This window comes from Anopheles funestus, chromosome 2RL, assembly GCF_943734845.2.
Source record: "Anopheles funestus chromosome 2RL, idAnoFuneDA-416_04, whole genome shotgun sequence".
NCBI classification, from domain to species: domain Eukaryota; kingdom Metazoa; phylum Arthropoda; class Insecta; order Diptera; family Culicidae; genus Anopheles; species Anopheles funestus.
In genome coordinates this window covers 82,755,868-82,773,668 of record NC_064598.1, presented here as the reverse complement: position 1 = coordinate 82,773,668, position 17,801 = coordinate 82,755,868, and the positions used below count along the sequence as shown (strand labels likewise).

The window sequence follows — 17,801 nt, the reverse complement described above, 5'->3', positions numbered from 1 at the left end:
TCATACTGATTCTCGCTGAAAGGGTGACGCGAAAGACGACACAAAATACACACACACACACACACACACACACACACACACACACACACACAGTGAAAAAGAATTGCTCGCGAACTGAAGGCGCCATGCAATTTGTGAGCCGGGGTTAAGGGAAGCTTTCCGCGCTTGTACCAACGTTCCATGCGGAACTTTCCAATTCAATACCACCGGAGGGACACACTAAAGAGTTGGTTGAATACGTCGGCTCAAGCGTTTCCGTTACCCAAAAGCCTTCCCCCCACCCCCTCCCTCTTTCCCTCTTATTCTTCTCATCATCAAAAACAGGAAGCATGACCAACTCCGTTTGCACGTGCAAGGCACATGGGATTGGGCGGTTTACGATGGGAGCAGACACGGTATGCCATTTGGCAGATTTGGCTACATAAAAGAGAACACAGACACGCACACACACACTTCACTCAGAACACAGTGAAAAGCGCAACGGAAACTTTCCCCAGAAAAAGTGCCAGGAGACGATCAAAATCTGCGGCAAGGCTTCACCGTACCCAGGCGCGGATTGTTCATTCCCGGGCTGCGCATTCTTCCGAATGACATAATTCGCTTCATCTCGTAATCATTCGTTATCGGAATAATGGTGGATGAAAAATTTGGCCACTCTTTTATTTCAGTCCATTCATGGTGCACTTGCTTCCGGTTGAATGTGCCATATCTCTCGCTGTGTGTAGTTTTTTTTTCTTTTCCCAACTTTTGTATGCTAGGTGGATTAAAGTCACGAGTTTTATTATTCGTTTCGGTTGATACGATTCGATGCGGTAGATTGCATTGTGACTCTGAGGTGATAAGAGGAATTCTGTTCGGAGCAAATTCGATTTGTTAGCATCTTTCGGCGGAAGTGATTTATTGGGCTTACTTTGATGAAGTATTTCCGATTGTTTGACGCGTTGTCAGACGATTATGGCTAAATTTATAGTTTGGTGTCACAGTCTGGAATTGCTTTTTGCAATGATTCATATTTTTTATGAATTATTGAAGCATTAAAATTGACTAATAAATACTTATATGTACTCTCAGTGTTGCACTTTCTCTCACAATTTTCCTCTCTTGATCGTTTGAGATTGGTTTTGTATGCGTTCTTGGAGCGGCTGCACTGGGTATGGGAACTTTCTGAATTATATTCTCAATTAAAATGTACTACATACCCGGAGGAAAGTATAAGTAAAAGGAAACAGATCTTAAAAACCGCGGATGATATAATGCTTCTCCCACCTTGGTTTGACGACATCGGAAAATCTGAGGAACTGCTAAAGTTCCAAGAATCGATGAAATTGCCAAATAGCCAGTCAAATAGCCAAATAGGAGGCCCAGTCATTGTTGGTTTATGGCGCACCTAAACAGGAGACATTAACGAAAGGTAAATGAGGGACTCGGAAAACGAAACAGATGTACTACTACCTACAGATAGGTGATGGTACCTTCTGGAACCAAAACTTGGAAACTTCTCCAATCTGGAGTCAAAAACCATGTCAAGAACCATGAAACATGGTGTTGGCGCTAACGCTTGCACCTACGCCTGTAAACGTGCGTTGGATGATAAAACGTCAGGACACGCATCCGGTTAATGAAATGTGCGTGCGCTGCGTCAAGCGATCGTCCTCTTTTCCATCCAACCACCGAGGAGACAGGACGAGTTTTAGTGTTCGCATCACCCCGCTCACACTCAAAACACCTGTTGAACAATAAACGTAACAAAGCTAAAACTCTGCAACGTTTCTAGTGCAAATCTCGTGTGAAATTAAGTGTAATGGAAAGTGAGCATAAAGAAGTATCGACGCCTACTGCTAACTTGGCGATCGATCATCAAAAAAGTAGTGGAATCTCGACGCCTCGTGTTATCCTGGCGATTGATGAACCACAGAGGAAGGAAGCGAAGCCCCACGTGGGCAAATACGGATCGGCGATATCGCTTGCTCTGTCTGACAGCAGCGATGACGATCAAGTGAGTGCAAAGTATGAGCAGCGCACGGCAAATGAGCAACGCACTGCAGATGAGGTGTTAAAGAGAAAAAAGGAGCTGGCGATCAAAAAAAAGCTCCTCGAGATCGAGCTCGAAATGTTACAACTGGAGAACGAGCACGTGGAAGGTGAACAACGGGATGATACGCAACTATCATCAGACACGCCGTCTACAATGGTATCGGCGGCGATTGCAACACATACAAAGGCAATCCGTAGTACATCGATTAGCATCGGAGGTGCAGCAAATTCATCAACGGCAGCCGTATCATCGGGGGAACCGAAGCTATCCAGCACGGCGTTTGAACGCGGCAAGGTGTTTGACCTTACAACCGATCTGGTATTAGGCGCGACGATGAATCCGGCAACCGATACAACCATGAGCAGATCAGCAAACCGGGCAACGGAAGCTGAAACGAGTGTTCCAACGCTGTCCAGCACGGCGTTAGACCGTGGAATGGTGTGCGATCTGACGTTAGATCGTGTACCAACCACGTGCAAGGATGATCAGGTAAGATCACGTGAAGCAGAGCCAACGAGTGAACAAAAAGAAGCAAGAAAGACAATGCCTCGTGATTTACCGTCCTTTTCCGGAGCGCCGGACGATTGGCCACTCTTTATAAGTAGCTACAGACGAAGTAACAAAGTGTGCGGTTATAATAACGAAGAAAGAAGTCGAAAAATCCTTCATGAAACTACTAGGAAAGTAGGAGGAAGATACGAAACAGGATTATTATGGAAATTTGATGAAGTTGAATTACCTGATAGCTATTGTATGGCGTACAAACGACATAAACAATTGGAACGGAAACTTTTGAAAAATCCTATCATTAGAGAAAACATAACTAACCAACTGCAGGAATATGTACAGAAACAGTATGCGCACGTAGCCAGTGAAGAAGAACTGACCTCTGTTGAGGAGAGAAAAGTATGGTACCTCCCGATAGGTGTCGTAACCAATCCTAAAAAGCCGAACAAAGTTCGGATTGTATGGGATGCGGCTGCGACAGTAGGTGAAGTATCATTAAATAGTATGCTTATGAAGGGGCCTGAAGAACTGATCGTTACAATCCTACCTTCTATATATTTTAGGTTCAGGCAGTATTTGTATGATGTTAGTGGTGACATTCGAGAAATGTTTCACCAAATCCGAATTAGGGCAGAGGATAAAAATGCTCAACGATTCCTGTGGCAGTCAGATCCGGATAAAGAACCCGACATTTATATATTGGATGTAGCAACCTTTGGTTCTACTTGCTCTCCAGCGTCGGCCAGATATGTGAAGGATCTAAATGCACAAACATATGAAAAGGAATATCCTAGAGCATACGAAGCGATAGTCAAAGAACATTTTGTAGATGATTTTGTAGGCAGTTTTGAAACTGTTGATGAGGCCAAAGAGGTTGCCCTACAAGTTAGGTATATACATGCGCAAGGAGGATTTGATATGAGGAATTGGATTTCCAATAATAATGAAATATTATCTCATTTAAAGGAATCGAAGCAAGTTGATGGAAAAACTTTAGGCGTGCAAGGAGATCAGTGGAGTGAAAGGGTGTTAGGTATGTTATGGCTCCCCTTCAGCGACACTCTTGCCTTTTCAACAGCAATTAGTGATGATATAAAAAATTTCATTAAGCTCAAGAGTAGGCCAACCAAAAGACAAGTATTGAGATGTCTTATGAGTATTTTTGATCCATTGGGCATGATTAGCCATTATACAATACAAGGAAAGATATTAATGCAAAACATTTGGCGCAAAAAACTTGAATGGGATGATGAAATAGGTAAAGAACATTACTCTACATGGAAAAGGTGGACAAAACTATTTGATAAATTGTATATATTAAGAATACCTAGGTGTTATTTTGTAGGTGCATCTAGCCAATTGTATAATTCTTTACAGATGCACGTATTTGTTGATGCTAGCGAAGAAGCATACTGTAGTGCAGTATACTTTCGCGTGGAAGGGCGAGGAAAAGTGCAATGCACATTAGTTTCCGCGAAAGCAAAGGTAGCACCTTTGAAAACCTTATCAATACCGAGGTTAGAGTTGTTGGGAGCTGTGCTTGGAACAAGGCTAGCCGAGTTCGTACAAACTCATCATACCATACCTATAACGAAGCGATATTTCTGGAGCGACTCCAACACGGTTCTTTCATGGATTTTTGCGGATCATAGAAAATATAGTGCTTTTGTAGCCTGTCGTGTGGGTGAGATACTCAGTACGACCAATCCAACTGAATGGCGCTATGTGCCTTCGAAGGAAATTGTTGCTGATGACGGCACAAAATGGGGCAAAGAACCGAATATGGACTTTGGATCCAGATGGTTTCAGGGGCCTGATTTCTTGTACAACCCTGAAAATGAGTGGCCACAGCTAAAGACTAATACTTTAGCTTCCGTAGAAGAACTTAAAAGTCAACAACACTTACATGTGTCAAGCGCACCTTCAAATATAATTGAATTTGACAGGTTTAGTAATTTTAGTAGACTTCATCGAACCTTTGGTTGGATTCACCGATTTATTAGTCGTGCTAGATTGCACAAGCACGACAGCAAACACTCACATTTAACCAGAGAGGAATTAGCGTTAGCAGAGGAAACAATTTGGAAAATTGTTCAGAAGGAAATCTATCCCATTGAAGTAAGAATTCTTAAGTCCAGTACGGAAAATCAAAGATGTATTCCCAAGGATAGTGCGCTGCAGCAGTTATCCCCCTTTATGGATGAAAAGGGAATTCTACGTTGTGAAGGTAGGATCGAGATGATGGATGATTTAGCATTCGATGTGAAACATCCTATCATACTACCTCGCAAGCATAGAGTAGTTGAACTACTTATCCTATATTATCATCATAATATGAAACATGCTCACCAGGAAACTATAGTAAATGAACTTCGTCAAAAATTCCACATCTCTAGGATGAGGACAGAAGTGAAAAAAGTGATTAGAAATTGCCAGTATTGTAGGATTCGTAAGGCAATTCCACATACACCTAGGATGGCACCTTTGCCACCGGCTCGTCTAGCAGTTTCACATAGGCCATTTACTTACGTCGGTCTGGATTATTTCGGGCCAATTTTAGTCAAAATTGGTAGAAGCAACGTAAAACGATGGGTAGCCTTATTTACGTGCCTCACGATAAGAGCTATCCATCTAGAGGTCGTGCACAGCTTGACCACGGAATCTTGCATTGCAGGCATTAGGAGGTTTATTGGCAGGAGAGGCGCACCTTTGGAAATTTATAGTGACAATGGCACTAATTTTCAGGGCGCTAAGGCTATTTTGCAACAAGAGCTAAATAATATAAACGGTGAATTGTGTCGAACCTTCACGAACACTAATACACAATGGCATTGTATTCCACCAGGAACACCACACATGGGTGGAGCCTGGGAAAGAATGGTCAGATCAGTAAAAGTAGCAATGAAGAGTGTAGCCTTTGATGATCTAAGAAAACTCAATGATGAAGGTTTAAGCACCCTGATAGTTGAAGCAGAATTTTTAGTTAACTCGAGACCGTTGACTTATCTTCCTATAGACTCAGAAAAGGCAGAGGCTTTAACGCCAAACCATTTTTTGCTCGGATCCTCATCGGGAGCAAAGCAACCACCAATAGACTGCATTACATCCGCGTTCAAAATGAAGGAAAATTATGAACTCACTCAGAAGAAAATTAGTATGTTCTGGAGAAGGTGGATAGTAGAATATCTTCCCGTAATAACTCGTCGTACTAAATGGTTCGAAGAAACGGAACCGGTCCAAAAGGGTGATCTAGTTTTCATTGTAGATGAAAAAAGAAAAAACAAGTGGTTGCGAGGGAAGGTGGTGGATGTTTGCCAAGGATACGATGGTAGAATACGTCAGGCCCTAGTCTATACGAAGGAAGGAACATTTAGGAGAGCAATATCTAAATTAGCGAAGATTGATATACGTTCCTAAGCGTAAATGGAATCACATTGAACATGAACTCACAAAAAGGGAAAATCGAAATATTGAATTGAATAGTTAGAAATTAAAAGATTAAATAACTTAGAGGCGGCGTAGGCGAGTTAGTATAAGTGAACTGCGTTATACATTAAAATTGTGTTCATTGATAAGCGAGTTCACGGGAGGGGGTGTGTTGGCGCTAACGCTTGCACCTACGCCTGTAAACGTGCGTTGGATGATAAAACGTCAGGACACGCATCCGGTTAATGAAATGTGCGTGCGCTGCGTCAAGCGATCGTCCTCTTTTCCATCCAACCACCGAGGAGACAGGACGAGTTTTAGTGTTCGCATCACCCCGCTCACACTCAAAACACCTGTTGAACAATAAACGTAACACATGGATTTTCTTTCCAAAAACTGCTCCACACCTCTTGTTGCAAAACGTATCGCAACTCGTTTGTTAATCGTTGTAGCATATCAGTAGGGCCCTACAACAGCGATGTCATTGTAGGGCTTCACAATGGGGGCGATTGTGGAACAGTGCCCACCATCATTATGGAAACAGTTAGGATGGCGTTGAAGGAAAAAAATGATAAATAGGACCGAAGGACGCGCCTTCGGTCTTTTTTAAGCACGACAACAGAGGAATAAAACTAATTTGTGATCTTTCCCACATAACTAAAGATCTACATTTTCTATTTCCGCTCTGTTGGCGCGACCATTTACAACACCTCTCCTTCAAGACAAAAATGCTAAAAGAGACTTTTTTTTCCTCGTATATGTTGAAAAATAAGCAGAGCAGTATGAGATTTAAAAGACTCTGGTGTGCAGATCATATCAGAAGAATGACACCGGACGACTCAACCCAGTCTTTTTAGGTCATCCACATCTACTTTGGATAGTGAATCCAAATTGATCTTTCCAAATTGAAATTGAGTGTATTCTGTGGATTTGAAGTTCTGCAGTAAAATACGATTACGAATAAATTATAGCAATTATAGCATAAATTACGAATCAGTATAGCACTTTCTGTCATATATTCGGTAATATTTTGCACAAACACACACATACATAAATATTTTTTCGCGTATTATCCTAGCTGATTGTTTCGCTTCATTCTTTATTGACCGTCTCGCCAATGTTGGTTTTATTAACACATTTTGTACTAAATAAACCTACTGCAATCTTTATCGGGGATCGATAATCTCGAATCCATTGAACCGTTTCCACCTTGCCAGAGTTGTGCGCGGTAATTCCATGGGTAAAAGATCGAAATGCAAAAATCAAAACAAAAAAAGGAACCATATACACACAGCCAGGACATCAAAAATTCGATGCACGGGGTGCAAACCGCCACAGCGTGGTGACGGTCAACGTGACAAAACGAATACTTTTTAATAAAGTCATAAAAAATAGTACCCAGTGAGTGTGAGGAGGGCATGGAGGGGGTTTGCAAGTAAAACCCCGATACCATCCGGTTGGTTCCCTTGATCCTTGGCAGCGGCAGCAGCAAAAGAAAATAAATAATAATAATAGCTAGTAAAACAAGAACAGCAAAAAAAAAAATAAGTACAACAACACTAAAGCCTTCCTTTAGCCAACACTGGACCAAACCGGCCGGTGAAGCGTACGGAATCGATTGCCATGGATTTCAGCTTTTTATGGTGGAATAAAAATATCATCAGCTTAATCACCAGTCCATAAAAAGTCAACGGTAACCATTAAACCGGAACACTGGATGCTTTTGGGTAGTGCTGATGGCAGGCAAGTCCAACAGGGAACCCGGCCCGTTTGATAACATGCCGTTGGGTACAAAGCAAGGGGAAAATCGACACATACCCACACACATTCGAACACACATCGGTGATCACGATCGAAATGTTGCACCCCACCCCGTACCAAGACCGTTTAAAATCGTTGTCAAAGGGAAATGCTGAGCAGGACTCACACATACACAGTCCCCACCGCTGCGAACCGATTCCGCATCTCGCAGGCTTGGAAGGTCATTAAATTTTCACATTCTTTATTGCATCCCTGGTTGCTGCAGGTTGCGGCCGATATCAACGACAGGCGTCGACCAAAACCCATCAACCGGTTCGTTGGTTGGGTTGGTTTTTTGGGGGAAATTCACGTCGCATTCCTCCCCCTTTGGCTGACCTGTGGCAAGATTTCTACCGGGAACGGTTATGCCGATACCGGAACGACTTGAGGAACTCTTGTTTGAAGGGTTTGTTTTTCGCTCCGTTTTTAATTCCACGTTTTTCATCGCCAGTTTAGCAATTCGGTTTTTCTGGCTGAAGTGACTGCAAAAGATTATCCTTTTAAAGTCTGTACCGATTTGTGGTCGGGTGTTGACAGTACGCGCGAATGTGAAGTACAAAAGGTTCATTGTGATTCACAACCGCGCCACTGCTGCATGATGCAGTAAGGTTTTTTTTTTTGAAGGATGGTAAGAATTTATTACCATTCCTGCGCTAAATTTTCCAAGAATTTTCCATTGGGGTCCAGCGAAAACAAAAAAATACCTTCAAAGCTATCAAACTGTACGCATCCTTTTACTGATTTTGTGCGACTCGATTTTCTTTAATACGAGATGGACTTAATTTTACTCCTTTTTTTTAGGGGGGTGAAGGATAAATATAAGCGTCGCTGGATAACATCGTTTGATGGTGGTCGTAAAAAAAATATGACAATATAATTTAAACCCCCACTACCACTTACAGCACTGTAACTTTTATGTGACTCTTACTTGAACATATTGCAGTGAACTACAACACGATTGTTCTTGCCTCTTTGCAAAAAAAAAACAGCACCTTTTGCTGTGGTGAAATGCTGGATGTATAAAGCTGCAATAAACTGTCGGTTAAAGTATGTTTAAAAATTTTATACACCATGGATTGAATGTAACGCATGTAACATGGTCACCGTTATAGATGTGAACGATCGTAACTCGAAGAGGCAAAGCGATTTATTATTCAAAACCCAGATAAAGAGTGTTTTTTGAAAAGACTTACAAAAAAAACTGGAACAAACAGTTTGATTACATGGTTTGCTCGATTCCACTTCGTGGTCGGCAAAGGAAGGACTTATTTTTTTCTTCTCAATCACACGCAAAGTTCGCAAATACTCCAGAGCTATAGATCACCGCACGGCACCCAGAAGCAGGACGAACAGCAGGACAATTACGATGACGAGCTGGTTCGTTGACAGTTGGACATGCTCGTCCTAGGTGGGATAGAAATTGCACCCAAGGCTACCCGGTGCCCCGAACGGAATGGAGCAAACCAGGAGATGGCTCGTACGGTAGGCCGGCCGGTAGGAAATGTTTGGCGATAATTCATGTCATAACTTTGCTCGATTCCTGCCGGCCAGACTTCCCGCTTTTTGGTCGGGACTCTCGTCAGGAATAACTCCATAAGAGGTCAAGCAGAGAGATGGAACAGGGAATTGGATAGGAGTATCTTGCATTTTTTTCTTCCTCTCATGCTATGCTTTGTTTTTGTGTGTTTGCAAAATGCGACGGACTGGATGTCGCCAGTGATGCCAGTGATTGTAATGCAAACGATGACATGACAAGCAGAACGGTTGGATCTCTCTGGAAAACTGGGAACCTTTCATCGGTCAAAGGTTCCCCAACATTCCGGATCCGACGGTAGTAATGGTGTCTGGCGTGGTGCAACAAACACACACACACCCATCATACATTCTCATTTCGATTGATTTGTGCTACATGGGAAGAGGAATTCGATTAGGCATGATGGATCCTCGGAACACCACGCTCACCGAGCCGAAGATTTTCCACCATGCGTGTATGTGTGTGTGTGTGTGTGTTTGTGTGATTGTAATAAATCCATAAATATGAAACATGGCGGCTTCTGCAATGATGATGATGATGATGATCGGGCAAGAATTCAAACTGACATACGGCTTCGTACAAGAAAAACCATCTCCATCAGTCACATCGTCAGGATGTAAATGGATTATGGTCAGCTATTACTTCCGTCCCATTTTTTTTTTGTTTCTGTGTTGTTTTCCGGTGGTTCAAACCGTTAAACCCCCACCACATAGAGGGTTTTCTGGGGGCGCAGCTGGTTTAGAGGCGATATTATTCCATATGCATTATCACGGGTGATCAAATGATTTTGGTGGTTGGGAAATTTTGATAGCCCCAAAATTGACAAGACCCTCACGAATCCCACAAAACAATCCATGAAACGATCGACCCCCATTTGGTCAGCCCCATTTCCGGTTTGTTTTTTTGTTTTTGCTTTTGCGAGAGGGATAAAACGCGCGTATCCCTTTGATTGATTGGTGATGATGATGGGTTTTCCACGCTTGTGTTTTAGGACGTTTTGTATTGCTACAAATAGTTTATGGATGAATTAGAATCCTGTGCGTTTAGTAGTTGAGCAGCATTAGGGCACTCAAGGTTGATTGAATCGCTAAGCAATGCTGTTTATAAATTATTGATTTTAATTAATTTGATTACATTAAACACATATGTGTGTGTGTGTGTTTCCAAATCACATGAATCGATTTCAAAACCGACCGGTCATACACTTTCGAAACCGGCACACCCAGCAATTATGTAGTTAATTTACCAATCCAGATTATGATGGGATACTTTAAGCCGACGCACGCGCCCCCGAGGCAACGCCGGCCGCGTTCATCAACAGCGCCCGACGCTCCATCAATCAAACGCCACAAATATGTCACAATCGACAAACGTCGCGGTTGTTTCGCGCTCCTTTCCACCGGTGGTGGTACTTTCGGCCGCGGCACGTTAAATGATTGATATGTTTGGTGCAAACATCACGGTCAGGCATCAGCGTGTCGATATGTGGTTGAAATTTCAATCTTTGGCTGCCTGTTTCCGCATTCGGAATGCGCCAGTCACCGATCACCACTAGCTATTGGCAGTAGGCATAGGTGCAGGAGTAAACCAAAAAAAAAAACCCCTAAAAAAATCGTCGATTCCCGTCAAAGATCCTGCGGTTAAAAGGCATTAAATTATCATCAGTAAACGTCTGGAAGCGAACGGGTGAAGGGAATGTTATCAACCACCAAAATAGTTCAGCAACATTAATTTTGAAGTCGGTAAAGCAATGGCCGGTATGCGTTGAGTTGTACCAATTTAAACATTCCGTGGTTGTTACTCTTCCTGTGTTCTTGGTCAGAAGAGCCTCCCCAGCTTAACCACCGAGTGCAATCGGCCAGTGTTGCATATCAATTAATTATCATTATTCAATTACCATCGTCATAATTAATTTCGTTGATGATTCACCTTTATTGTGACAACAATTTGAATTATCATAAATTGGGCTAGTTGATCGGTGTCATTTATGTTGTTCCAAGCGTTTGCCGGTGTTCTGATTGAAGTGAAGTAGCGTTTTTTTTTCGAGCATTTTGAAGAGTGTCCTTTCTTCGATGTTGAATAATTGCACCAAAAGCTAACAAAAGGTCCTTTTTGAAAAATTGTCAAAACTTAATGGTTGTTTACTTTGTAACCATACCAAATGAATTTTGGTTCCAATAAAAAAAAACAAAAGCAAGAAGTTAAACAGTTCAAAATAAACAAAAAGTTTATTCCACAAACAATCACAGTTTTGCAACCTATCCTGTCATATTTATGAAATGAAAATCACAATAAAAAACGTATTGTGCTTCAGATATGATACAGAATGGCGAGTGAAATGAATACGCCTCTTAAAGCATAATTAATGCATTTATGGTAATAAAGCATGTGAAGCCCTTTTTGGTGGGAAAAGCCCCGATTTACCAGACTGAACGGGACGAGTAACTTATCCGTTCCATTGCAATTGCACACGCATCTTTTGTGCAGGCAAACAGCAGATATGGCTACGGGTCATCTGTATCGCTGACCTGGAAGTGTGTATGACAACGTTCCAATAATAACCTTACAATGTATTCCATTTCGTTGATTCGATTACAGTAAAATTCCTCAACGCAAACAATGTGACATTGAAATGGTTTAACCGGAAAGAGTGGTTCAATAACAAAAACGGTGTTGTTTTAATTATTTTAACATATAGCATACATATAAATTATTTTAACCGAATCGACCAGTATTATCAGCAGTGCAGTTGTTTATTTAGTAGTTGAAAATTTAAGTTAAAGTTAGCAAATAAAAAAAAATATCTAAGATAAACAAGAACCTGATTAAAAACAATATCAAACTTCAAATATGAATGTTATAAGTTTGAAAGATTTTTATTTTGTTTTATTTAAACTTTTATAATTACAATCCGTGAAAAGAATAGAAAAGTGTTGGTTTTCATGTTTCAAATTCAAACAGCTAAAGCATAAGACTCTGAGAGCTTTTTTCTACTTTTTTATCCGTAATTAAGGATGACACCTCTTTGTCATCCAGATCGCAGAGCTTTATAGCGTAGACTTTTGTGTTCGCGAGAGGTTTATGATGTTCTAAAACAAGTTTTATACGTTCTTTTTACAAAGCATGAGCTTTTTGAAACATTATAGTGACTGATGGTGTCCTGATTAATTTTATAGCTATATATTTTATGGTTATAGTACAAAATTCGCATCTACCCAATATTATATTTTATAGTAGATATAAAACACGCTTCAATAGTTATTTTTTGAACAATAATGTTTGCTATAATTTCCCCAGGAAAAGGTTGTCCTTATCATGTCCTGTGGAATAAAAAGCTCCCGGGGTATCCTTGTGCGCTGAATAAGTTTTGATAGCTTTGAGAAGCTTTTTCAAAAGCTATCGCAATATAGATTATAAAGTTTCATTGAGATGATTTCGTATAGGTTTTATTTTCTGATTTTATGTGGAAAACATTTTTAAATTTCGAAATTTAAAGGGATAACGATTGAAATTCTTTGTAAAAAAAGAACTAATTTCAATTAATCATACATATTTTTTAATTTATCAAATTGACAGAATACATTTCAAAATCAGTTTTCTGTATTTTTACGACCATTATTTAGAATATTTAGTTACTTAGCAGCCTCAAACGGCTTGCATTAATACTATATACAATGGAAACTGGGTGAATGTTATAAGAAGATTCACACTCATGTTGTATCATCCTTGTATACCATGTAAGCCTTAATTTAAAGATCGTTAGATTACGAGTCATAAATTCGTACAACGTGATGTAAAGTACAAAAGCTATTTTACGCTGGGAAATGTACTTTCCAACAGGCACGAGATGGGATCTATGGCATTAAAAAACTTTATCCAGCAAATAGATATTACCACCAGATCCATTGATGAAAAGTGTGTCGTAGTGGTGTATTGCTCAACGTGCTTTTATCTTACTTTTCCTTTACCAATGCCGGCCGAATGGTACGCCTGCAATCGAGTTTGGAATCCTCTTTTCGGGTGGGAAAGTTTCACTTCTCCATCGAACTAAAACCACATCCACCTCAAGCCGAAACCGTACACGCACTCACAACCGGTACCGAAGGTTAATCTTCAATGCAAATGAAGCCATCCGGGGAATTGAAACTCAAGATCAAAAGGAACCATTCGGGGACCTGACGCACGATTCGAACCCACCAACCATACCGTGGGGATGCAGAAAAACGCTTCTCACGACGAGCGCGCGATAAAGCCATAGCAATGACGTTCGTCCGTTTTCGGGTGAGTGGAAGATGATGATTTTATCGTTTCTGTGTTGTGTTTGTATGCTCTAGGGTTTTGCAATATATATATTTTTTTTGCTTTCTTCTGTTTATTTGCTCCCATTTCTGTTTTGCTTGCCTTCCGCTTTTGGTGGGACATCTTTTGGTTTCATTCCGTGAGGTGTTATTTTCCCATGCTTTTGGGATGAAAACCTTTTTCTTACACACATCCAAAAGGAAATAGATATGCTATGGTTCGGGTACTCGTACCCAGCACCGTTCAGCCAGCTGCTGGTAGAGCAAAATAATCTTAAAGACCACCCTGTTTTCGCCGGCACAGGGTGAGCTACGCTCCTTTAAGTGATCCTTGTTTTTTCTTATGAACACGAAACTGTTCCTCAATCACTGCATTAGTGTCATCGTCGTCCGCACAAGTATCAATTAGGGTGGTAATTTGGGGACCGAGATTTTAGATCGCTCGATCGTCGTTCTGATAGTGGGCTCTTCTTCTCTTTTTTTTGTTGTTTAGCCCTTCAGTAAAAGATGGTTCCCGCCCAGATGTCTGGCGTGCTGGGTTTGGCGAATAAGAGTGATAATTTGTGCTGTCGTCCGGTTTCGTCCGTCAAAAGTTTTTCCATCGCCTTTTTCGTTCATTCTTTATACGCCTAAACGCCTTCCTTAGCGGTACTCGGTGTTTCTTCACCGTAGTAGAAACATCTTTTTCTTGTTAAAAAGACAGCCCCGAGATGCGAAGACGAAGAGAAAAACAAGCCACCAAGTAAGAGCCCTTTTGCGACGCTTTCGCATCGTTCGTGTCCGTTTTAACGATGGTTGACAGTTAAATTTGTTTTATGCGCTCGTGGAGTGTTAATATAAAGCAAAATGGTAAGGAAGGAAAAATCTTCGAAGCAAAAATAGTACACTCCAAGCGCGTCTGAAAGCACGTTATTACGCTGGCGCTGTAAAGCACAGAACCGTGGGAAAGTGTTTCCTCTAAGCTACGGCCCACTTTCTGTTCACGTTTGATGAAGGTAAAATTGGAGACTCCCTCGAAAGTAGACTATTTTTTCTTGGGTAAAAGTAAAACAAAAATGTCACCCGAGCCAAAAACGATGAGGAGGAGACGCCCAGGTTCTTATTGCTTGCCGTGTTATCTACGTGTCAGTTTTCCGCCCGATAGGATTCCTCGTTCGCTCGCCTTGCACTACCGTGCACATGCCCGATTAAGGCAACTGGGTAAGAAAAACACAATGGGCAATGAAACGGTCGGTCGGTCATTTAGATGACCATCATCGTCTTCTTTCGCACAGGAATAAAGAAAAAAAAATCGACACACTACATGGCACAGACCACTAACTGAATGGTTCTCGTTGAGTGCCTTTGTTTTGATTACCAGGACAAGATTGAATGAAATTCTCAATCAATTAGTTGAAGAGCACCGTACAGAAACGGTAATGGGAGTCAAGGAAACATCAAATGGATTGTATCCTACCACACCCGTTAAGACAATCCTTTGCCCTTTTCGGAAGCAGGTTTGCGTACATGTTGTCTTTCTCTTTCACACAGGGTGAGGAGATGAAAATCTTGAAAAGATGCTTTGTTGGAACTAATTGTCCAAGAGTATGTAAATGAATCTTTTTGTTCTTTGGGGCCCAAGAAAAAAGGTTAAATAATACATCTAATTAAAGGTTATGCTATGTTGGTCGAGTGTATGATTCCAATAACATTCTTGAAATGATACAATTGATTTAACCAAAAACCGTGTGAAGTAGTGTTGGGCAATCAGATTGCCGGATTGGATTGAGGCATTCGATTCCTCATCGGATCAATCCAGATTCAATCTAAAATCTAGAATCTTCTGTACTTCGAATCGCAAGTCGAGGTTTTTGATTCAAAAAAAGTTTTCCGGATTTTCGATCATTGCACTCAATCCCACAACTTCTCCATAAATTCGGATATAACCAGATGATGATATCAAGACATAAATCTAAACAAGATTTGATTGATAAAAATTTTAATTCTGAATGTTCTGTGGTGGGTTTATAAGAAAACGTAGAAGGAACTTCTATAAGTAAATATTGTTTCAATTCTTTTAAAATTCTTATCTCTGGCATACATACAAAATTATTTTATATTTGCACAGCATGCCCCTTCATACCGCTAAACCCCTTAAACTTCTTTGGAATTCGAACAATCACTTGAATCGGTCGAATCGAATTCCACATGGGTGTGTATTTTCACATCACTAGTAAGACGGGTTTTTCAAACAAAACCATACGAGCGAAAATTCATTCAGGAATATGTGCTCCAATAGTTATTCAAGTGTTAATTTACAATTGTTTCTTTGTCGTAAAAATGGAAAATGAAAAACTTACCTATTATGATTTGCAGCAATCCAACCACATTCATTGGGATCGTCTAGTAATGAACCGTCCGGATGCAGCATAAAAAAGAGGGACACGTCGTCTCGTGCTCGTCCAGTGCGCCTAGTGGATGGTGAACAAATTTACTAAGCAGCAAGTATAAGGATATAAAAAAAAACTTTAAAATGATCCTTAGACGCTTTCGTACCGTTTTCACTGTCCTTGACCGGAATCTGCGCTGCTGCTGGTCATCGGTTGAACGAAGCGGTACCCAGCTTCAACGTTTCACCCGGCATGCGTTCGATCGTTGATCGATCATTTAAAAAAAGTGTCCAAACATCAATCACACTTTAGTTGCACCTTTGATCGCATTTCCCAAAGAAGCACTCCAGTGTGTTGGGAAAATTGCCTTTAATAGTTCTCGTTCGTTTTTTTTTCGTGTGTCACTAAAACGACCGCAACTTTGCGGTAAGCTATGAGAGTTCTACTTTCATCAACTTCTTTTCCACACTCAGCGTTCTATGCCCGGATCGGCGTTTTTTTTCCTTCTTTTTCAAACACTTGAAGTACGAATTTCTCGATAGAGTTTGCCAGGTTTTTTCTTCTCTTTTTTGTGTCCCTCGTTGCAAACGTGGATAACGAAATTCATGCACAGCTGGTCACAAGCAGGTCACGAGACTCGTTGCGTATTTTATCACTCACCAGCACGGTGCTCTAGAGTCCTTCCGCGTTCGGATCTGCCAATGTCTGCAAGTAGAACGTTTAGAGAGAGAGGGGAAAAATAAGTAAAAAAAAACACAGCTTTAGAATGGTTAAATTCGAACATGAACGGTAGTCGTCTCGTGCACAAAAAAAAAAAGAAAGTAGAATGTGGTAAGAAAATTGTGTTAGTATTCCATCGAGGCGACAGGTAAAACCTTTAGCGCTGCTTGGCTAAGAGAGCTAGAGGAGGATTCTAAAGGGAAGTGAAAAATACATCGATACTTTCCCAGCCAATGTTTGCAATCATCCAATCGAACCGCTGAGCAAGCAGCGAACAGGACATGACTGGAATTTTTTAAAACTAAAATCCTTCCCCTATCGCAAGCGAAACACCAAACCCTACAAGCGTTCCGATGAGCTCGTCTCGTTCATCTAGCGTGAAGCGCTTTCGCATTCGCGGTAAAGCTTAACCTGTGTGGTAGAACTCCAACGTAAGTACCCTATTTTCAGCATTTTCTCTTCATTACCAAGGTACAAGAGTATCCTTGCGATGGTTTAATGGAAAGCAGGAATAGATTTGTTACAGATGATAATTGCTGACCTCGGCGGGAACCAGCACCTTCCAAAGAGCAATGTAGCTCCCAACCTACCAATACCTGGCTGAAAATCTCGTTCATTTCCCAGAAATCATGATTCCCGGAATTGTTCGAAGCTCATTAAACAATCCTTGAGTTACGATGGTTGCGTTTCTTTTCCAAAATTAAGAAGAGTTGTCCCTGTACATTTGCTACCTGGAAGCTTCGGGATAGGTGAAGGAGTAACCATATTAACCGTACCGGCACACTTTTGGGCGGTCACTAAGCCACTCCACAAACTTCAACCACCGGGTATAGCGTTAAGCTGCCAGTGTCAGGAGTTAATGAGTGCGGCGATAATGGGCATCGTCCTCACGGTAAACTAATTTAGAAGATTTATAGCATCGATTGCTGTGCGTACCAACAGCGAAAAAATAAACCGGGGTAGCGAAGGAAGGAATTCCGTAATGACCATGGGTCCCGACGGATTCCAGTGCTCCAGGTTGCAATGAGTGTCATAATTAAGGAAAGAATAATTGATTTCCTCCATTTGGTGTGGAGCGAATGTAGCTCATTTCCCGCTAGGAGCTTAACTCG

At 41.2% G+C, this 17,801-nt stretch overlaps 2 protein-coding genes across 4 annotated transcripts in view; one reads left to right on the top strand and one right to left on the bottom strand.

Annotated features, from left to right (window-relative positions):
• Positions 1-17,801, top strand: part of LOC125775022 (neural-cadherin) — a 476,608-nt gene that overhangs the window by 68,536 nt on the left and 390,271 nt on the right. The window lies entirely within an intron of this gene.
• Positions 1-17,801, bottom strand: part of LOC125775026 (neural-cadherin-like) — a 254,791-nt gene that overhangs the window by 140,574 nt on the left and 96,416 nt on the right. For both annotated transcript variants that reach the window (XM_049445434.1, XM_049445435.1), the window contains exons 3-4: positions 16,136-16,674; positions 15,940-16,050 (exon numbers count right to left, since the gene is read on the bottom strand). In XM_049445434.1, the coding sequence (XP_049301391.1) occupies positions 15,940-15,973 (34 nt within the window). In that variant the 5' untranslated portion in view covers positions 15,974-16,050; positions 16,136-16,674. The remainder of the gene's footprint in view (positions 1-15,939; positions 16,051-16,135; positions 16,675-17,801) is intronic.